The sequence below is a fragment of the Crassostrea angulata genome, chromosome 6, assembly GCF_025612915.1.
Source record: "Crassostrea angulata isolate pt1a10 chromosome 6, ASM2561291v2, whole genome shotgun sequence".
Lineage (NCBI taxonomy): Eukaryota > Metazoa > Mollusca > Bivalvia > Ostreida > Ostreidae > Magallana > Magallana angulata.
The window spans coordinates 9,738,224-9,762,500 of record NC_069116.1 but is presented as its reverse complement, the minus strand read 5'-3'; the positions used below and the strand labels follow the sequence as shown (position 1 = coordinate 9,762,500).

General features: G+C 33.7%; 2 protein-coding genes across 4 annotated transcripts; one reads left to right on the top strand and one right to left on the bottom strand.

Annotated features, from left to right (window-relative positions):
* Nucleotides 1-5,357: 5,357 nt before the first annotated feature.
* Nucleotides 5,358-12,278, top strand: LOC128190000 (isatin hydrolase-like). Of its 2 annotated transcripts, XM_052861853.1 has the most exons (4): nt 5,363-5,471; nt 5,636-5,791; nt 8,082-8,243; nt 11,578-12,278. In XM_052861853.1, the coding sequence occupies exons 3-4, from the start codon at nt 8,083-8,085 to the stop codon at nt 12,263-12,265; spliced, it is 849 nt and encodes a 282-aa protein (XP_052717813.1). In that variant the 5' UTR covers nt 5,363-5,471; nt 5,636-5,791; nt 8,082; the 3' UTR covers nt 12,266-12,278. The 2 variants fall into 2 exon arrangements, with proteins under 2 accessions (XP_052717814.1, XP_052717813.1); XM_052861854.1 differs by lacking the exon at nt 5,636-5,791 and having other exon boundaries at nt 5,358-5,471.
* An 807-nt stretch (nt 12,279-13,085) lies between these two features.
* LOC128189999 (uncharacterized) lies at nt 13,086-23,701 on the bottom strand. Of its 2 annotated transcripts, none has more exons than XM_052861851.1 (6): nt 23,249-23,701; nt 20,948-21,119; nt 19,898-20,127; nt 19,362-19,619; nt 13,918-14,007; nt 13,086-13,588 (listed from the first exon to the last, which is right to left on the bottom strand). In XM_052861851.1, exons 1-6 carry the CDS (start codon nt 23,301-23,303, stop codon nt 13,245-13,247), a joined length of 1,149 nt encoding a protein of 382 aa, XP_052717811.1. In that variant the 5' UTR covers nt 23,304-23,701; the 3' UTR covers nt 13,086-13,244. The 2 variants fall into 2 exon arrangements, with proteins under 2 accessions (XP_052717811.1, XP_052717812.1); XM_052861852.1 differs by having other exon boundaries at nt 13,086-13,585.
* Between the last annotated feature and the right edge of the window lie 576 nt (nt 23,702-24,277).

The window sequence follows — 24,277 nt, the reverse complement described above, 5'->3', positions numbered from 1 at the left end:
AAGTGTGCGGCACTCCCTGCGTTAGGTTGAGCCTTTGGCGCAAGTGTGAGGTCATCCCTGCTTGCGTTATCTCTGCTTGCATTAAAGCTGAACACCGCTCGTAAATAGGCACCGTCACACAGATACCTGGTATATAAACCCTTCGATTTCGTTACATCCGATTGCACACATGAACCTCGTGGCCGACATGTAGTATTCCTTTCGTGGTCTTTAGATTTTATGCATTTTTTTCTTATCTTATGTTCATTTTCTGTTCGTAAATAATGCATTGACCAATTTATTTGATGTTAGTATTCTCATGGCTTCAAAAAGTGCGTAAAGGACTATATATGATAAGGGCCTAAAATGGCCCCCTAAAATGAACATCATCATTTTACTATCATTTTTTTTTTCTTAGTACAGATATGTATGTGATGTGTTTACATAATATTCATTTTGATTCAAGTGCCCACAATTTAGAAATATGACATTGTAAAGACAACCTTTTCCCGCCATTTTTGCATTTTTAGCGTAAAACAGCTTGTTTTCAAGCAGTTTTTCCTTCCGAAAACATTGAGCGCATTCTTGAACAAATAAAATATTTTTATCAGAGATGTATCTAGCCAAGACTAATATAAGTGACAAAAAATTTTTCCTTGTTCAAGCATGCGCTCTATATTTCCCATTCGTAAATAGATAAGAAAAATGTCAATTTTTGGCTGATTTTGATTGAATTATTGAAATGGCGTCACTTCTGACGTCATATACTGCCAATGAGTGCAAATAAATCAAATAAATAGATGAAAAATGTATTTTATGTCAACTCTTCTTAAAAAATTAGTTAACATTTTATTGTACCCGAAACACTTAAAAAGTGGCGAATTATGGGGGCCAAATTTAACTCTTATCATATATAGTTCTTTGATAATTTCATCGCGACCGGGTAACACGGGGAGGCAAAATGTACGTCCACACAGGTGAGACCTCTACAGCGAAGTACTTTGAACTGTTTAGAGGTCTGTCCCTTATATAAGGGTTGTAGGGACAGCAGTGATTAAAGAGAAATATGGCGGACAGTGCCTATTTACGAGCGGTGTTCAGCTTTAACGTTGGTACCTGTTGAGTTGCGTAGGTGTGCGGTCATCCCTGCATGCATAACGTTGAGTCCCTATATATGTGCAGGAGCGGTGATTAAAGTCTGCTCTTGTAAATATTTTCAGCAATCAGGGCTATCCGAGTTCCAAGGGGGAAAAATGGATTTTATTTATACAGGATCTACATGTATTAATGTACATTGTCCAGATTGTATTATGACTCCATTAAGCTGACTTTATCATACCTATTGTTCCTCAGGTGAGCGATGTGGCCCATGGGCCTCTTGTTTAATTTTACCCGTTGCCAAGTGCGTTGCTAACGCTGAGGGTAATAGTAAATATTATTAACTGCGTCTTAACCAATCAGATTTCAGTATTTAACATGAAAGTATAACAATAAAATTTAGATCATGGTTCAAGACAGAGCAGACTGGAGAAGTGTATCTCTAGTCAACAGTGTGGAGATACCGGTATAACAAACATCAGGAGAAAAAAGCTCTGGTTGAATCAGCAAATGATGTGTTGAGAAAAATACAACAGGAACTCAAAAACTCATTTTCTGAAGAAAAAAAAATAGATGTCATCTTATCAACAGTAACAAACAAAAGTATCTAGTACAAGTGTCGGATGAAAATTTTCTTCCTTGCTCAGGAATCATTACTTGCGATATAGCTAAACTTGAAAAATACTATCAGGGAAAGTGTCACAATAACTTAAACATCGCGTCAAATTTTTTGGAAATATTATTTCAAATTTTGATATAGAGCACGCACAATTTAAAAAAAATATTAGAAGCAATTCAGCAAAGCGCATCCTAGAGGAAAATACAATTTTCCCTGTTCCTAAGACGTCTTCCCGTTACGACTCATCCGAACCCTGACAGTACTTCTCAAAACAAAGGTGGGTAATTTTGATATGATTTATCAATTCTATAATTGAACAAAGTGCTGAAATAGATAACTATACTACTATATTAAAATAATTGACTCAAATATTTGGGCTTTAATACCGAGAAATCAGAAGAGTACTGTCATTTGTTTTATAAATACTAGCGGAAAAAAAAGAAACTGTGCATTATAAAATTTAGTATAATTTTTCTATATCTTTTGTTTGTATTTATAAAATTTAAATAATCGATAATGGTAATATCGGATGGTAACCGTCCGGGTGTACGGACTTTTTCATGGTTAGTGAGCACCTGTTGTTTATTGAAGAATTTGTACGCACGAGTTTTACGAGCCAATACTGTTTGGAATAAGAACTGTAAAGGATTTGTTTAGACTTTTTTTGTTAAGGAAATCACTTTGGTTTCAACAAAATTTACCCCTATGTCATGCCACGACTCAACGAAAACCAATGTAATTGTGCTGTTGGGATGCTGCAAGCTGGAATGGCACAAAATACTGTAGCAAGACACTTTGGAGTTCATCGGAACACCATCCAGTCATTATGGAGACGTTTTCAACAATCTGGCAACACTCAGGATCGACCGCGCTCTGGGCGACCTCGTGTGACGTCACGTCAGCAGGATAACCACATTAGACTTGTGCATATGAGAAATCGTTTCCAGACAGCAAGTTTGACTGCCCGTAGCATTCCAGGGCTTCGACCAATTAGTCCAAGAACTGTGCGTAATCGTCTGCGCGAGCAAAACATCAGACCAAGACGTCTAGCGGTGCGCCCAGTACTGCTTCAACGTCATCGTATCGCCAGACTAGCGTGGTGCACACGGCATCTGCGATTCAGAATACAGGACTGGGCCAATATTCTGTTCACTGATGAATCCAGATTTCATTTGGATAGCAGTGACGGCCGTTGTAGGGTGTATCGTAGCGTTGGGGAGCGTTACCATGACCCTTTGTGTTCTACAACGTCGACAATTTGGCGGAGGTAGCGTTATGGCGTGGAGTGGAATATCAGCACGTGGAAGGACCCCTCTACAAATTGTCAATGGAAATCTCACCGGCATACGCTATCGAGATGAAATTATTCAGCGTCATGTGATACCCTTCATACAGAGACATCAAAATCACATCACTCTGCAGCAAGACAACGCAAGGCCACACGTTGCACGTGTAGTCAGGGACTTGTTTGTTCAACAGAATGTTGATGTCTTGCCTTGGCCAGCTGTGTTTCCCCCGATTTGTCGTCGATCGACCACGTCTGGGATGAAATGGAAAGACGTTTACGCCGTTTACCAAATCAGCCGGTGACATTGGCTGTTTTAAGTCAGGCTTTAACCAACATCTGGAACAACATCCCTCAAGCATTTCTGAACAATTTAGTGGCATCAATGAGGCGTCGCTGTCAAGCATGCGTGAACGCAAAAGGTGGTCACCTGCGTTATTCATTTTGTTAATTCAATTTCAAATAACAGTGACTTTCGAGTGTGCTGAAATTGACGTTATTCGACGTTGACATTAATGTGTTATGAGATGTTGTTACGAATTCATGTGTTAACAGTATTACAAAAAATAGACTTTGTTCATTGTGATTTTTAAATGTTTTTTTTCATATTTTGACTCAAGTCCTGTTACCAATAGAACAAGTAATCAAAGTGGCGTAAAATTTATTGACAAAAAAAACATGAAACGCATATATACACGTAAAACATGATTAAAAAATTTGAGAAAAATAATAGTTACAAAAACCCCATACACACTATTACAAAAATTACCAAGCATACAAAAGGCAGTGCAGCCACAAAGTAATGCTACTTTAAATGGAAGCAAAAATGGGTTGGGTGGGTAGGTGGGAGAAAAAAGAGCTGCTCGCCGAACAGCTTGCATATATATGGCGCCAAAACTTAGCTGCAAACATTGCGCATGGCATAGCGCAAAGAACGATAACTCCCGCAAACCTGTGCATACAGGGACCATGTCAAAATTTATTTTATCATAATAAAAACCACATTAAATAATGCAGTTTCTTTTTTCCGCTAGTATATTTTAAACATTATTGGCACTTGAAGATTACCAATTTGTTTCATTTTTTTTTCAGTCAAGCTTCGCTAATTAATAATCAACGAAAATTCCTTTTAAAAATCCGGAAATCGTATGGATTTCCACAATATCACATTTGCATGGATAACCTCAAAACCGATATTACAAATACGTGTAAATTTTCATTGAAAATTTGTCATACATATATACTTTGTTCATCAAAGGGAATACGGGAGATAACTCTAACTCAGTGCATTTATTATAAAAAATCCCAATAGTTTTGAATGTCAACTCGAAGCGATTGAAAAACGTTGCTGGAGAAAGTGTTGAATTCTTCATTTTTTAGATGAAAGGTATTTACAGCCTCAAAATGGTTTATTATGAATAATTTGACCAGTCTGTTATTTTCAATGCAGCTTCATTAATTTTCTCTAAAATCGTTTCGGAGCGATTTTTTGCTACATTACGGATATATGGGAAGCATTTTAACTGTTGTATAGGCCTGTCTCGAGACACAGTTAGATTATTCTAACTAAGCAGAGTGTAGTGAAATTAATAGCATTATTGTAGGATTAAAGTTTTATTATGTAAATGGCAACAATACGGTGTGTCGATGTATCTATTTCGTATATATCCGATATCATATACATGTACATTATTAACCCGTGCACGCACCGGTCAAAATCTAGTTTCATATAAACAAAATAAAATTCCGATCATTGTTTATGCAATAGAAACCAGCTAAAATAAAAATTGTAGATGTTATCGATGATTTTTATTTTTTAGTTGCTGCTCCGGCTCATCTGCCGTTAAAAACGCTAGAAAGGGAAAATAGTCAAATGTATTCAAATGAAACAAACCTCCCCCAACGTGTTTACTTGTTTTCTTTAGCGTTCCAGAGCAAAAGGTGCAACTGTTTCATGATGAAAAAAAAGCTTCTGTTTACAAGTTCGTCCGATGCCTTTCGTGGATACATGTATAAAAATCACTTTTTATCTGTTTATATTTCATATTTATTATATTTATTCAACGATAGACGAATGGCCGATTTTATGATACCGAACTATGGATACTTATGGTGGAATTCACTGGTTAAAGTTTTAAAATGTAATTTCAGGCATGTACATATAATAGATTTATCAAACAAGCTTCGGTCTGTCCTCTCGAAACTAATATGGCGACCGAATGCTTTTATGAATTCATATCAGATTTAAGTGGCAAACAATTTGAAATTCTGAATTCTGAAAACTTTATGTGAGAGTTATCGTTTCAGGTAGGCGGAACAATCAATTTTGTTGGAAAAAATTTGTTGGTTTGAACGAACAACACACTATTGCGCTTCCATAATTTCAAAGCCCGCTAAATGTTTACGTTTCAGTTTAAGCCGTGAATGATAGAGAGTGGGTCGCATAGTCTGTGAATGATAAGACTTAGTTACTAACATCTATGCTACCGGGTAAGCTTTTTTATTTCGTTAGTTGACAGGAATACTATAATGTTTGTAGTGTTGCAGCTGTTCTCTGAATATTCATTTCTTTTAAACATGAATCAATAATCAGTTCAATTTGTCTTTTATTATCCTCAGGGCATATTTAACTGTTGTTGACATTCTTTTACCAGAGCGGTTTTCTCAATGGTCGCCTACTATTGTGTTTGAACGAAGAGCACATTTTTCTAAAAATAGACGGATATACATGTACCTGACACAATAGAAGTGGTTTTATTATGGTATCAGGGATAACAAGTTAGTCATAAACTCGAGAAACCAGTCCAAAGGTATGGTCAGTTGACTGATATTCTAAAAAATACTCTGTACATAGTGATTACTTTAAAATAAAAACGCGATGCGATGTACAAAGGTGCAAGAGAGGGTGCAGTGCTATTGAAAATACCTGTTCAACCAGTAATGATGCTGGAGGAAACAGTGAGTTATATGGAAGGGGGTATGGTAGAAGGTCCTCATTACACGAGAACTGATTTCTTACCAAACTTATCGTAATAAGGTGATGATACTTACAACTTCAGAGGAAATCCAATCAGCGACCGCAAAATGTATTTAGAAATCTTTCGATTACCATGATTACCACAAGTTTCTCAGCTTGCCCTTTTACTGTATTTGAATCTATTAAACCAATTAAAATCTATCTTTATTTAATCAATTTAACACTATTTAATCTCATTTTTCACTGTCCAAATCTGAACACCATATGCTCATATGCTGAAATACAAACGAAATTCTACGTATTACATGTAAACTAACCTACGTGCTTCTACAACCGATTCCTGTGTTCCAGACTGTTTATATAGATATATGCAATTATGTTTATGTCTTCTCTCGCACCTCTTCAACCATTTATATGGTTTTGAGAGAATAAATCTGTTCTCACATCTCTCTCCGTCTTCCATAACGATTGGTGGAACTCGAGGCAGAAATATATGCAGCATAATGGAAAATGAAATCTTTATTGCCCTCTTCGGCCGCCACACTCAAACTGTTCTGTCTGTTTCCCAGGAAAAGCATTTTCGCAAACTCAGAAGCAGACTTTGTGGCAGACATTAGCCCCTCTGTGTCAAACTTGTATCCGCAATCTAATTTTAACATTTTCAGTTATTAATGTACCTTTGTGTATTTTCTTTTTTTTCAACCAAGATTTAATTAATGCTTTTGGTAACATATTAATTAATTGTAAAATTGTGTTTATAACACTGTGCCGGATAAATATGCCAGTGCCAAGGTGGCATTTTTGCACCCGCTTAAGATGCAGTTTCAGAAAAATCCATTTATACCAACTGATAGACCATTGTCTAGAAAGTATAAAATCACGTTTGTTTTTAGTGTATTTCACCTGACAGGTGAGATACAGGTGGTTGTTAACTCTGTAAGCAATGGTCTATCATATGGCATATTTGAATTGTTCGGTATATGCAGCTTAGACGGGTGCAAAAATCCCACCTTGGCATAGGCATAATTATCCGGCTCAGTGTTTTATATATTATTCGTTTATTGTAACACCAATCTATATACAGAGGAAATAAAAGGTAAATTAGAGCAATTTTAACAAGACCTTGGACTTTCGGTTGGACGTATTAGCTATCTATTTCTTGCGTCAAAACAAGTTTAAAATGACGCGGTTTCAAGCGAAAAATGAACCCATTGCGTAGTCTTAGCTCAAAAGCCAGACAAATCTTGTTGATTTCAAAGAGCCATGGCTGAGTGGCCAGCAGTGAAATAGACAGGCCTACGTCACATTGATGTTTGACACAACTACCCAAAGTCCAAGCTCTTGTTAAAATGGTTTTATTATATACTCCTTACAAAATTTTAAAATTTCATTTGTGTCGTTTAAGATAATTAAGAAACTTTAGCGAGGTAAATGTGCAATATGCATGGTTAAACAAACTTTTGTAAGAAATTGAAAACCAGGAATCTCTTAGAACCATTTTAACAAATTCACCCACTCTCCATGACGGTAAAAAATAAGAAATTAATGTTTACCTGATCATTAATCTTTTGTAAATATTGTTGTAGAAAATGTACAGGTCATCTTTTATAGTCTTCATATTTTACAATCTCGTGAACAAAATATATCATACACAATTCTGAAGTATTTTTTACACGAGGTAGAAAGTATGTACTCGCTTATTATAAAATGAATAAAGGAAAAATAACCTTTTTATGACCTCGCCGAATTTATTGTTGTAGTACTATAGTTCATTGTAGTATATGGTGGTTCATTGTGGTAAACACGCCGTTTATAAGGACAGCTAGCTCAGCTCCAAGTGTTTTCTGCGACTGTTGAAATTAGGGTGCAGGCTGCTGAACATCTTTTAATCTGTTCATATCTGTACTTTAGAACTGTTGTTTCAATTATGTTCTACATGTCCTATGTGAATTTTTTTATTGCTATACTGTTCAAGAAATGTAATGTACAGTAGGCTACAACACTATTATATAACAAGTATTTGTATCACATTTCTATTTAATGTCCACTAAATTTCTTTACCCCTGAATCACAAAGGTAAGTTTTTTGTCGGATAATTTATGTTCCGTTCACCTTTTTTTCAGGATGTTATACCTTTTCATGATCAGCCTGCTTTTCTTGGGCTCCAGCAACTGTATGCGTATTGTAGACCTAACCCACGAGCAAAGTATCTCCACCATCTTCTGGCCGGGGAATCCACAGTACAACTTTACCATCTTGTTCCGAAACTTCAGCGGCAGTTATTGGTAAATGTTGACCAAACCACTAATATTTCGTACGAGTTGTGTAAAGTACAGGCGACGTAATCCTGCAAAACTTATGATTAAATTGTACTTAATTTATTGTATACAGCATATACGAAAGGATTAGAAACATGGTCAAACAATTTACGAGTTCTACTCAATGATTGCCCCCCCCCCCCAACACACACACACACACTGTGTATCATATATGATAGAATTTTGCTTACATAGAAAAAAATCAAAGCAATTTTATGGCCATGCAATTAAAAAAAACACTGATACTTGTTGTACATCTTTAAAAATGCACTCTTTCTATGTAATTCCACATATTGAACTTCAGTCATCAATTAACATAAAATTTAAATTCGTATCGGGCTGAGCCGATCCCTTCAATTAGGTGTTCTATTATTCACTATAAAATCACAAACCATGCCTCTTTCAATGAAAATTATCCATTTATTTAACTGGATTTTATGTATTTTTAATTTTATTTTGAAAATTTGCACACTTCATGGTTTCCAACAGTTACCATACATGTATGCCGTATATTCGTATTTATATATGAAATGAAGTTCGAAAAAATATGTGTTGTCGACTCTTCATAATCGGCATGGTTATAATATAAATGAATCGTAGAGGTAGCTTCAGATACAGAGCCTGATCTCCATTATCAAGGATGCTAAAAAAAACTCCTACCTTACTCAAACTTGCTTGATAGATTTTTTTGTTGTAAAATGATATAACATGATTTCTATAATACAATATTGTATAATATAATACACTATTGTATTATATGATACAATATAATACTATATATTATTATATTCAAAAAAATTATATGGTATGATATGATATTGTGTCAAACTTTTTACATATAATGATGATATTGTATCATAATATATTGTGTTATATATAATATTGTATATTATAACACAATACTGTATAGAATTATATTGTATTATATAATATAGTATTGTATGGCATGATATTGTAAATATGTGATAATGTATCATGTCATAAAATATTGTATTATGTATATAATATAAATAATTTTATTTAAAAAAAAAACGCTTTATCGTATCAAATGAAATTATATCATATGATAATGTAAATTAATATTATAAATGATATGATTTTGTATAATATAATTTATAATTTTCTCACATTATATTGCATATCATATGATATTGTATCATATGAAATGATACAATGTTGTATGAAATTTTATTGGATCAAATTATATTGTACTATATGATACAATATCATAGTGTGTATCATATATGATACAATTTCATATAATACCAAATGATATGATACAATGTAATACTTTATAACATGATATCAACTATATTATACAATATAATAGCATATGTTACAAAATTGTACTATTTTATATTACATTATATCATATGATACTATATTATGTGATATATTAAGTAATCAAATACAATTATTTATAACACAATACAATAGCGTATCATGTTTCATGATACAATATCATATCATGATACAATGTTTATGTAACAATATCATTTTTAAAAATTATACAATACAGTATTTTTTTATATCATATGATATTTCATATGACACAATATTGTATAGTATCATAGGATGCAATATCATATGTCATATTACTGTATTGATTAATATTGTATGAAATTAACATATGAATATCAAAAAAAATTTTAACGTGTGATTTTCGATATAGTGTCAAATCACACTACAGTATCCATGAATATCCATATGATTTTCATATAATATGATAAAGGTGGTCTTACAAAGGTGAACTTTGTAATCTGTGATTACCTATGTTTTGAATATGCTATAAGACATGCCCATATTGTGTCGCTTATCTTTCATGAAATTTTTGGGCTATAGGCTTCAAAATTGATTCGTAATGTTATCACAGACAAAGACAGTTTAAAATGTTAATATATACATATGTTAAGGAATAAACTTGAAAGAAGGAATAATATTTGCGGATTTGTAGTTACAGTATGTAAAATGTTTAAGGTGGCTCTATACACCCACAGTTTATTCCAATTTTCAATAGAAGACCACAAAACATATACTTATCAAATATTAAAATGACGATAGGGAAACTATAGGTATTTTTAAAGAATTTTTTAATGTTTTTTCGTGTTTTTGTAAAATATTTTTTAAAAAGACAGCTATCAACAAATTGAGAGAAATTATTTTGTCATATGATGGATATTTCCTTCAGACACATAAAAAAAATATAACACTTCTTAACATTCAAAAATGTTATTATTGCAATTTTTTTTAGTATTTCCCCAAAACATATTTTTTCATATTTTCTTACTCTGTTGACAAATCATCTGAAAATGTTGCTTGATGTTATAAGAAAGTGTATTTTAATAAATGTGAAATAAAAAATTGAATGAAAACAATTGCAAATAAACACAAAAAATATTTTAAATTTTATTTGGTATGAAAGTTCCTCATGTAAGGGTTATCGTTCCTAAGTCCCAAGGCCCAAACACCTTGGGGACTTTTCATTTCTGAGTTGAAGAAAATTTCCTAAATATAATGTTGGAATGATAAATGCATGCATATTTCATTATAGACTTTGCCCTGTATAAGTGAATATATTTGCTTTAGTGCAAAACTAAGTCAAATAAATAAAGGGGAACATTGACTAGGCTAATAGGATTTATGTATCCCAACCTGAGAGAAATTCAAAGCTATTATTCAAAGCTCTCATCCCCGTTAGGTGTCGATATTAATGTGCATTAAAGTATGTTATAATTGAACTATTTTCACCTGTTTAGAATTTTCTTTCACGGTATTCAACCAAAAAATATGTTTTAGAAATTTTTGGAAAGTTAAAAAATTTATTGTTCTCAACGGGAATCGAACTTATGACCTACTGGTTTGTAGTGAGCCCACTAACCCACTGCGCTACGGTGTAACATATCGCTGATGCTAAAGAAACTCTTTAAAAATTTATACTTGATTTTATTGTTTATTTCGATAAATAATACCACACAACGTGAAGGTGTCACATACCACATTACTTGTAAGTAATGAATTTTCCAATTATCAAATTAAATCTATCCGTTTAACAAATTTTTCAAAATAGCGGTTCCCATACAATTCACCTCAGTTTAAATCAGCCAGTACCGGAAATGCATGTTTCCAGATTTACTTTTTTGCGTACTGCGTCATCAAAAAGTGGTGTATAGAGCCACCTTAAAACGGATGGTAAAAAGTGTACAATTCCGATTTGAATATGTGAAAGAATTGGTAGTAAAGTAACCAATTTGAATTAACGATACATAATTATAATGATATTCGTTCATGTTTCCCATTTTAGGTATGAATCAAACTCATTTTCCACCGCAGAGCACGGCGGAACTCACGTCGATTCTCCAGCACATTTTTACAAGGGCGGGTGGAGAACACAGCAGATACCGATGGAGAAGCTTGTGGGTAGGGGAGCCATCATTAACGTTAAACAGAAAGCGTCCACAAATCCGGACTATCGTGTTTCCGTTGCTGATCTCATTGACTATGAGGACACTTACGGGCGGATCCCTTCTGGGGCGGTAGTAATCATGAACTCAGGGTGGAGTGATAAATACCCTGACCCAAATGCCGTCTTCAACACCACCAACCCATCCGATCCAAACACATTTCACTTTCCAGCTTGGCATGAAGACGCTGCATCGTGGCTAATTAACAAAAGAAACATAAACATCATTGGAGTAGACACGCCTTCCACCGACTATGGCCAATCAAAGACCTTCCCAGTTCACATACTTCTCGGAAAGCACAACAAAATAGGGGTGGAAAACGTTGGCTTTTTAGATCAAATCCCCGAGAGCGGAAGTACGGTGTTTGTTGCTGTTGTTAAATTGAGAGACGGTAGTGGTGGTCCAGCTAGAGTTTTTGCCATGGTTGATGAAGGAAAAGACCAATGCACATCTGGCAGTAACTGTCAATTCTACAGTGCTTCCTTACTGATCGCTATAATTCTTTTTGTGCTTACGCAGAAATATTAAACCTGTATGTTCATTGCGACTAGTTGACTTTTGCAAGAAGTGCTGAATTTCACCTTTACACTCGGCAAATAGACGGAGGGATTTTTCTTTATATAAATGTTTAGATTAACGTTTGGTTTATAAATGAAAATGGACTATTACCAAGTGAAAACCAAGGTATTACGTTGTTTAGGGAGGCATATACAATTGCCCTAACTATACCAATTCTCACAAACTATTGCCATGTTATACATTCAGAATTCTTTTATTTGAATCCTAAGAAAATGAGATTGTGATAAGTGAGGGAATCAGAATGGACGATTATTATCGATGCAATCGTACATGTGAATGTCAGAGCAAGCAGTCCCGACTGTAAAATTCAGCGCTTCACGCAAAATTCCACAATATATTAGAATACTATTTTCCTAGTTAATACATATATGGTAAATGAAAGGTGTCATATTATAATTACTTTTTTGTAAAACTATACTGTATTCTATGCGAACTCATTAATCGGTGAATGAAAATATCCACGTCACTATTAAAATGAGGTATTTTTAAGGGAATTGTAACGTATGTCAATTGAACTGAAAATGTAATAAAATTAAATCTGTCCGATTAAATGAAATGTACGCATATATTCCAACGAAATAAAAAGCATAATAATCTGTAATATTAAAAACTTATATTTTTATATATTGAAAAAAATATTTCAACCTGTTGTGCTTTTTTATCTATGAATGCAGATAAAATGCAGACAAACTGAGAATGGAACATTTCTGGTATCGTATTTCTGAAGAATTCCGGTTTTGTCCATAAACAAACTTTCTTTTTTAGATTTTATTTACATATATACAGACGGTATGATCGTTGGAACCAGTGCATAATCGAAAGAAAAACACATAGAAAATGCGTTACCGTTGAAAAGATTGTTACTTAGAACCTTTCTCCCAACATCACTCTAAGGTAACCTTCCTTCCATGATGTGGTATTTCTTTTTTCACTTTTTCCGCCGTTGAATAACGGATGTAAGATCCGATATAACCGGACAAAGTATCACTAAGACAATGACAATTGTTCCAATAAGTCCCATAGACACGGCACTGGTTCGACTTTCATAGACACTGATTTTCTTCCGGATCTCTGAACTTGTTTCAGACTTGTTGACTGCGAGACTATTCTTCATATTTTGAATGCTCAGTATCAAATCTTCGTGACTGACGTCTTTGAATTCTGTTGTGGTAATTCTCTGAGTTGATGATGTAATGGGGTAACTTGAAGTCAAGTCGGAGGAATTTAACACCACGTGCGCACTGCACCTTAAACTAGTTGGTAGAATTCCTGCTTCAAAAGAGAAAGGCAGCAAAATTTTAAATTTGAATATATGAACCAAACTTTTTCTTTTAATAAATGAAATTGTTTTATTAAAAAAAAAACAGAACGGCTTGGTTTTTTTTCCCGGTGCTGAAGATATATTCTGAATTGTCTTATCAAGTGATTTTCGTGGTTTAAGCAGTAATCTATCTTGTAATAATGTGTTGAATATTTGATACATGTAAATAGTTGACTTGGGTTCATCATGTAAAATTTTTAATGCTATACAATTTACATAATTTCCTTCATAATAACGTTATATATTCTACTTATATCTAAACGGTCATTTTATTTCTTACCATTTATTTTCTGCCCAGCTAAGCTGCAGTTTGAGACGGGATAAACATCTGGTCTGCTTTGTACAGTTGTGGAATCATTGTTTACACTCACTACAACGAGAAATGTAATCTTGTTCCAGCTAAAACCTTTGACAGTACCTAGCAATAAGAAGTTTAAATTCACTTGAAATGAGATTTTTGTAACGTGAAAAGACCATTTGAAATTACTTAAAAGCCAAGATGTCTAAAGTGCTTTCATCATCCTTATTGATACTATAGAATATTTTTCGTTCATCAGATGTTGGCGTCCAAAGTAACAATATCTTATACATCCCAGAATTCAGGGAACCCCTCAAAGAGTGCTCTTGGTGTCGTTAAAAAGTTTCAATTTTTGTTGTTGTTGAAATCTTTTTTGTTTGTTTGCTAATTACTTCAATTTTTAGAATCAAAATGGTCGAGTATATACATGTTTCCAGGTATTGATGAATAAATGATATGTTTAACATTCTCCCCGTTATTCCTTTAATTTTGATTCAACAGACGCGTTTTAAGCCAGAGTTACTAGTACTTTACGATGGCCATTATATTTGGACATGAACATAATAAGTTATCTTCATTATCAACGAATATTGCATTGATTTGAAGATGTCACTATTTTTGACAAAGGTGCGTTTGCGTTTGTTTGTTAATACTGAAAGTTAATGCATAACCACATTATTTTCCATTTTACTAAGATTTAAGGAATATGAAATAGGATTATATTTCTTTCCTTCTGATATCTATACATACAACTTGTGTTACCCATAGCTCACTAAATTTGAAATACAACCAGAAGCAGCTTATGTTTTATTTTCTGAAACAAAACACAAGGAACAACCACGTTTTCCTATTCAAGTAACGTATAGAATTTAGGCTAGTATATTTTGAAATGAGAATTTTGAAACAAATGTCGGAATCGAGATCATTTATCCCATTCTGTTTACTGGAGCTGAGTAATAAGCGCTTCCGGTTTATCACTCCCTTTCGATCGTCGTTGATCACGTGGGTTGTGATAGTATATAAGCGGCTACAACGGAGGGTGTTAGGGAGTTGCGGTGTTCACTTCGTAATAGGTGAGGACAAACACTTGGTATTATGATAAGTCTTATGTGCCTGAATAAAGCTTTCGAGACTTGTTTTTGGTTATTGTATTAGCTGGTGATAGCTGTTAGGGTTAACAGAAAGCGCGTGCGCTCAATAATAGAGTGGGATATTGTAAATATTATTAAAATATTTGAATGAGAAATTTATAGTTTATTTAAATATTTCTTAAATTGCTCTGGCAGAGAGGGAATTTTTAAATATGTGTGCCTGGATTTCAGTGTGTTTTGTTTTGTCTTTTTTTGTATATTCCTTACAAGTGCTGTAGTTGTCATGTCATTTTTGTTGAAAACGCGGTCCTGCAAATCATTTCGTCAAAAGGAACGTGTTCTGGTAAATAAAAAAACTAATGCGGAGAAACGTGAATAGGGCTGATTCTCCGAACGCCTACTGCCCAATTATCATTGTTCAATTATACTGGGCAATTATGGGGCATTCTAAAGGGGCACAGGTAAACTTTACCTGTGTTTCCTTGAATGAAAAATAATATAACAGTTTGTAATTTTTGTTAAATTTTGAATGTCTTTATAATTAAAATTGTTGCATAAATAAAAAGAAAACATTGAATCAATTTTAATATATTTATTTAATTTATTAGCACTACATATAATTTAAAACAATAAAATAATGTTTTAAAATTGCATAACATTTTATATACAGTTTTCTTTTTATTTTGACACATAGCACCATTTTATAACAAACTCATAAATACATGGTTGTCTAAAACATAAATAACAATTCAAAATGACATTAAGTTTTAAAAAGTATAATTCATACCAGTATATATACAATATTTACACATATACTAGTATGGGCACGGAGTCTGTCATAATGTCCTTTCTCTTTCAATGTCACTATGTCAATGTCCTGAATAAAGAAGTTCCGAAGCTGAATCTGCGTAGGTCATAAGGTCGATGATCCCGTCTTGGTATCGCTCCTTCAGGGTCTCTTGATGTTCGCGTACTTCTTTGTTTCTGGATCTGTAGAATTTCTTTGCCTTTCTGGATGTCCTTGAAGATCTTGAGGACAGTGTAGATGTTTGGGTGCGCGTGTAGGGCCATCCTCTTCAGCTTCCCGTGCCATGTATATTCCAAATAAGTCTGTCACCATTCACCCACTGTTCTGTCACATAGTCTGTAAAGGTATCTCTCACTTCCGTAAGGTCGGCTTCATCGCGGTCTTCTAGGACCACACGTCTTCGATGCTGTCTAGAGGAACTAGGGGTAGGACGGCTGCTCTTCTTATCAGTTTCTTCACGTTCATTTATTTATTCACAGCTTGGACAAACTTGTTGAAGAAAGTGATTTTTTATCATAATTTAGATAATCATCATTTAAAATCTCTGATTTTAATTTATACCTTAAGAAATAATGTTTTATTCTTATTTTGTTAAGATGTAAGTTTAAAAATGAAGAAAGATATTTAATTTTAATTTTTTTTATTTAATGATTATTTTATTTCAGTGAAACATTTAGGTTATTAAAAAAAATATGGTGTTTTTAATATAATGTCAGGTACATGCAACCATTAGCACTATTTATTGCGTCTTTTTAAAAATTAAAAATAAGACAATGTCGTCTACCTGTGAACGAAAGTATATACAGGTAAAGTCTACCTGTGTCACAAAGTATATACAGGTAAAGTATACCTGTGTCCCAAGTTCAAGTTCAAGTTCATTTATTCGCTCAAAACCATTTCAAGCTCATGGTACATGAGGACAAAAATAACATTAAAATATACATATAAATTGGTCAGAGGTAAACATATATTAATATAAAGGTTATAGAGTTAGGAAAAGTTATACAAAGTGAAACTCATGGAGGACAGACTACCTCCCAAAGTATATACAGGTAAAGTCTACCTGTGTCCCCTTAGAGGGCCCCATAATTGCCTTGACCAATTATTATTTTTAATTGAGGAGTAGGCGTTCGGAGAACACACCGTGAATAGTGCTCTCGGCCTTATAAAGGGAATGAGTATGGATTTCAGCAATTTCAACCCACACATTTCTCTAAATTGTTAGATAAAATTTTTACTTCACTTTAAATATTAATTTAAATGTGTTGAAACACAATTATCAAGAAAGAAATAGCGGCAAAACCATGAATCTTATTACATTGATGACGTTATGTGCGACAATCGAAAGACCTTAAGACATAACAATTCAATTTAAATACCCTAAACCACCATAAAAAATGAGGACCTAGGAAGAAATTAGACTGTATACATTTTTTTCTACAATCATTGATCTTCATATGAGATCATGATATATATATATATATATATATATATATATATATATATATATATATATATATATATATATAGCGGAAAAAAGAAACTGTGCATTATTTAATATAAGAAAAAACATTTAAAAATTACAATGAACACATTTTTATTTTTTGTAATACTGTTAACACATGTATTCGTACATCTCATAACACATTAATGTCAACGTCGAATAACGTCAATTTCAGCACACTCGAAAATCACTGTTATTTGAAATTGAATTAACAAAATTAATAACGCGTGTGACCACCATTTGCGTTCACGCATGCTTGACAGCGACGCCTCATTGATGCCACTAAAATGTCCAGAAATGCTTGAGGGATGTTGTTCCAGATGTTGGTTAAAGCCTGGCCTAAATCAGCCAATGTCACTGGCTGATTTGGTAAACGGCGTAAACTTCTTTCCATTTCATCCCAGACGTGCTCGATCGGCGACAAATCGGGGAAACAGCTGGCCAAGGCAAGACATCGACATTCTGTTGAACAAACAAGTCCCTGACTACACGTGCAACGTGTGGCCTTGCGTTGTCTTGCTGTAGAGTGATGTGATTTTGATGTCTCTGTATGAAGGTATCACATGACGCTGACTAATTTCATCTCGAAAGCGTACGCCGGTGAGATTTCCTTTGACAATTTGAAGAGGAGTCCTTCCACGTGCTGATATTCCACCCCACACCATAACGGCTACCTCCACCAAATTGTCGACGTTGCACGACACAAGCGTCCTGGTAACGCTCCCCAACGCGACGATACACCCTACAGCGGCCGTCACTGCTATCCAAATGAAATCTGGATTCATCAGTGAACAGAATATTGGCCCCGTCCTGTATTCTGAATCGCAGATGTCGTGTGCACCACGCTAGTCTTGCGATATAATGACGTTGAAGCAGTACTGGGCGCACCGCTGGACGTCTTGGTCTGATATTTTTCTCGCGCAGACGATTATGCACAGTTCTTGGACTAATTGGTCGAAGCCCTGGAACGCTACGGGCAGTCAAACTTGCTGTCTGGAAACGATTTCTCAGATGCACAAGTTGAATGCGGTTGTCCTGTTGACGTGACGTCACACGAGGTCGCCCAGAGCGCGGTCGATCCTGAGTGTTGCCAGATTGTTGAAAACGTCTCCATAATGACTGGATGGTGTTCCGATGAACTCCAAAGTGTCTTGCTACAGTATTTTGTGCCACTCCAGCTTGCAGCATACCAACAGCACGATTACGTTGGTTTTCGTTGAGTCGTAGGCATGACATAGGGGTACATTTTGTTGAAACTAAAGTGATTTCCTTAACAAAAAAAGTTTAAACAAATCCTTTACAGTTCTTATTCCAAACAGTATTGGCCCGTAAAACTCGTGCGAACAAATTCCTCTATAAACAACAGGTGCTAACTAACCATGAAAAAGTCCGTGCACCCGGACGGTTACCCTCCGATATTGTCAAAAACATTACCATTATCGATTGTTTAAATTTTATAAATACAAACAATAGATATAAAAAAGATTATACTACATTTTATAATGCACAGTTTCTTTTTTCCGCTAGAATATATATATATATATATATATATATATATATATATATATATATATATATATATATATATATATATATATAAAATCCAAAAAGAGTGAAAGGTGATATCACTCACACAGTATAAATAATCAAAAAAGAAAAAAAAGAACAGTTCCAAAGTTTCATGTGGTTTGGAAACTTTGGAACTGTTCATTTTCTTTTTTGATTATAGAGAGAGAGAGAGAGAGAGAGAGAGAGAGAGGAATCATGGAATAACTAATGCAAATAGTAAGAGAAGACTTATCAGGTTATTTATATTTGTAATACTGTTAATATATTTTTCCAATCATTTTTGCCATGCATTCCAAAATAATGAAATACCCAGTTTGACGTAAGAAAAGGCGACCAAGATGAGAAAAAATTATTCAATACAAAAATAATCTGCAAACCACGTGATGTCATCCAACAATCTTTGTAATTAATTACATTTAATGAATATTCATGTATCTTGATTTCAGGAATTTACCTTTTATGCAGTCTTTCATGTACAAGTTAACCCCTGATGACGTGTGAGTATTAGGAACATCATTGGTAATGACAAGTTTACAAGACGAAGGTGATGACTCGCTGTCCAACGTCATAACTCCCCAGCAACTTCCATTGACAGCGTACATGTTATTGCAGACTTGTTTGCAGGATTCTAGGTCTGAATTCAACTCGATAATGAAAGTAGATGAACTTTGTTCAACTGCGGTTTCTGGTTGATGCAAGTAAGGACAGTAATCTTTAAAACAACAAAAAGTTATTAAAATTTGGTCACTTTTTCAAAGTGGAGAAATGAAATAAATCTACAGCCTGTATTTATATGGAAATTTAACAAAACACCGTCAAACTAAATGTAAGAATTATCTCTAGATATACTTTCAAAATTTTTGTTAATATTTTACATCCAGATCACATACTTATAACTAAAAACTAAAACATAAAAAAATCATCGTTAGCTATTATAAATTTAAAACAAATATTTTCTGCAGCTGGAACGTTATGAAAAGCAGGAAATACCTTTCTGTGCCTCGCATATAAATCGTCTCGCAATATGGCATTCAACTGTTCTCCATTTTCCATAGAAGATTCGAATACATCTCTGAGTTGTGGGATTGTCCGGCTCATCTCCAACAGGATCCCAACGACTCCAGTCCGAAGGAAGGAAAGGCCGGCAGTCATGCCAGTAAAACTCCCTGCTACTGCCAGCGTTCACATCGTGAAGTCCAAGCCAGTAATCACCCGAAAGTCTTGAGGAAAAGTAGATACACAATAGATTAGCGTGGTATGTAAAACTCTGTAATCAGCCCCCCCCCCCCCCCCCACACACACACAAATCATTTTCAAGCAAAAAAAGTATAATGTCGAATTACCTGAATTAAAAGTCTTGGTCATATCCCTTGGTCAATTAATTATTCCTTGTTTACTGTATGAAGTTCTGTTTAGGTTAATTTTATGTTAAATGATTATAATAGTGATTCGTTTTCATCTCATAAATTGATTTTCCTCTGTTACTGTACACCTAAAATCATCGCATATTCATAGATATTCATCTTTGGAATCAATGACCTATTTTGGGTTAAGAGAACTACTTTCCTTTTACATTATGATTGAACTTCAATCTTGAACTATATATTTCTGATAAAAACAAAGACAAAAGGCAAGGATTTTTCCAATTTTGTTTCTTTGTATCATTGAAACCACCTAAATAATTGAGATATCGAACGATGTTTTAATTCCGGTGCCATAAAAGGTTACATTCGAACTTAATCCCCTACGGATTTAAAACAATGTATTTTTTTCCCGCATATAATGCAAAAATTGAAATAAGTTTGTGCCCTGAAAAAATCGATTTTTTTATAGCTTAAAAAATGATTTTTTCATACGTGCAAATATGAATTACGTTATGTGCTTTTAGGTATTATTAAATGCAATTCAACATGTTAAACAATGATGTGGTATAAACAATGTGTCTGTGTCATTTGTGTGCAAGTCTTTAATTTCTGATTATTAAGTTATGATGATAGAGCATCAGACATTGCAGATAGGATAGTAAAGACTGGAACTCACAGATCAAGTCCAACGAAAGACGTGCGATTTGTTAAAACACTCAATTTTTCCTCCGAATCTAAAGTCAGCATGAGTTGACCTCTCTTTTCACAAATGTCTTTTGCCTCATTCCATGTAGCAATCTTGTCGAAAATTGTGACGTCATCAAGCACCAACAACTGGCTTTTTATTCCTGACAAATAGAGATGTGAAATCTAAATATGTATGACACGATTATAATCTAAAGCGATATTCATGTTACTGAAAAATGAAATTAAAGGCCTATACTAGTAAATGCTAAAAAAAAAAAGCGAATAACGAAAATGTGGCATTTCAAAGTAGGCGGAAAAACTAATAATGTAAAAAGAATTTATTACAGTTATAATCCAGAAAATACGGAAATGTATCATCGCCTCTTGATTTTGTGTTAAACTTTCAAATGGCAAAATTGGTGTCGTCTTATGAAATGTACAGAATGTCGAAATAATGTCGACTTGTACAACGATATTAGAACAAGTCGATATATTTAGATAATTTAACCACTTATTTTAAGATTCGTTGACTTCGATCAAATCATAATTTTATTTTGTGTTACAAATTTGTCGCATTAATACAAATGCGTAGAAATTTTCTCACAACTCTTTAAAAATGAGAATTCATCATGTTAAAATAAAACAACTGTTTAGGCTTTCGCGTTCATATATTGATGATTTCTGGTCTGTAAACAAGGAATGCTTACTAAAGTGTGTTGTCTAAAGTTTGAGCAACAATGTAACTAAATTTTGTAATATCTTAATATATAGCTTAATGCATATACTAGCTACCTACATTTTGGTTAAATATCTATGATACTGTTAGTAATACAAAACGAAGATTCTGAAGCTCGAGCCTTTTGTCTTTTGTGGATTATAACCAGGATTCCGAATTATATGTATACATGAAGTGTTCTACCTCAACATCATTTGTGATCATTCTGAAACAGATAATTAAATGATATATCGGATAATGAATGTCCTCATTTTGTCCTGGATGTTCTGTCAAATGCAAGATGTAAAAGTTTGAGTTTGATACGGTCATCTGCTCCTGCTTCCAAGAACTAGCTAAAATTTTATCAAGAAAACTATATATTCAGCTAGGGAAAAGAGGGAGTGGAATCTCTTGGTTGGTTTGACTTCTCTAATTTGACGGCAACGAAATAGCATTATGGAACTCACGAAGAATACAGTTGCTTAAAATCTAAATAACTAATACTTAACATACAATTGTTTTTTTTATAGAGCATTTATTCAAACATCTGAAAAATAAAGAATTGTAACAGCAATTTTGATGAATGAGTAAATGCATTTTAAGTAAATTTCGGCAAATTTTGATTAAATCAGAGCTTGGATTATTTGCTTTTAATAATATCTTTGCGTTGATTATTTCTTGAGCAAAATTTTTTAAAACATAAAAATATAATATTCCTTAAAACCACGCACTTCATGACCTCGCACGGACGCGGACAGGGTAGTTATATTTACATTCAGTGTATATTTCCCCTTATGTTTGCATTGGAAATCTGCGACGTTCAATTTCCTTTGAATACACTTAGCTTATTCATGTAGGAATACCGGACACGACCTTATAAATGGTATCTCGATACTTTAACTGAAACTCAAATTCAAACTGAACTTAGAAGATTAACAAATAAGTTATTTGTTTTTTTAATACTTTTATTACTTTTATTACTTTAATACTTTTTAATTGTAAATGCTGCAGAATCTAGGTAGGCGATTTTCACATCAAAATGTTTAGGAATAAATATATCATTTAACACAAAATGCAAATTTGAACTGAAAACATTGATTCCATCACAATTCGCATAGTTTTCTCGTAGACACACTCTTATTTACTAACTTTTTTCTAGCTACTGAATTTATTCCTCATGCTGTAACAGACATTTTTATTATAGCGATGACTAAAATTTTTCCAACTTAGTTAATGCAATAGCATGCAATTTGTAGCGATCGAATTTATTTCTTACACTATAATGAAACTTTTATCTGCGACGACTTTCTTTCGCGATTCACAAGGGATTGACTGTTTTATATCACTTTATATCACATATTGCGACCGAGCCTCTTTCAGGAATACTGGACATGATCTTATAAATGGTAAAATACAGAGAAGAAAAACATGTACATTGCATTTGGGAGGAATTCGCTAACCTAGGAATTAAAACATCTGTAAAAAAAAAAATCATACCATTAATCTTCATTGCAAAGATTTCTTAAAACATATAGTCATTTGTTTGATAAGAGGTCGTAAAACTTTTTCACTTACCGAAAATTTTAATCCCAAGAAAAATTCCAACTAACAAAAAGAGAAAACAGCTCATTTTGCCAAGAAGTATTTTCGAAGCCACAGGAACACCTTGATCAATATACCCGTTGTAATGTTAACATTTCATATTTGCTCTGTAGTAGATGATGCAAATTCAATGACTGACAATATTGACTAGACAATGCAAAACAACAACCAATTTCCAAATTAAATGCTAAAAATGCTATTTTTTACAAGTAGGATTTGAAATACCAGTTTCACAATCAGAACTATCTAATAGAATCTACTGTAAAAAATATCAAACTGCCCCATTTTCTTCGTGTATTGTCTGCATAATTGATTTTATTATCATTTTGCCGCGTGATAATCGATGTCAATATAAATGAATCAGACACTTTAGAATGCTCCTCCGATACAACGTGAAAGTCATAACAATTAGTTTGATAAAACTAATCATTCTTTGGGACTATTACCTTGTTTTTGTCTGTAATTTTACAGGTCTTGAATGGGTCAGCTAGGGCACTTTTGTCATATCACCAAAGATGACTTCTAAGTTGTGATACTTGATTTTAATTATATTTGCTATTCCAGAAGTCCGCTGATTTTTCAATATTCAGGGAAATTACCTTACATTAAAACGATAAGAATTCTCTAGTTCCTGCCATTAGAGTGTCCTCTTTTACTATGCATAATAAACTATACTCCTCCTATCTCTGAATGCCATAAATTCACGTAATTATACTCCAATTGCTGACATTAAATTTGACATCAGTTTGATTTTTTTCTCTGCAGTCTGGGAGGCTGAATGTTACATTATTTTGCTATTATGTCTCTCTGTTTTTCTTTTGTTGGTGAAATACAGCATTTTCAAAAGTCTCCATTCGTTTTTTTTTTTCAGATTGATCAACAAATGAGTAATTGATTTTAAACGATTCGGGTTTTTTTTTTGGGGGGGGGGGGGGGGTGGTGGTGTTCGTCCTTTCCCCGAATTTTCTCGAAACCTATTTAGCACATAAGTAAGATATATAT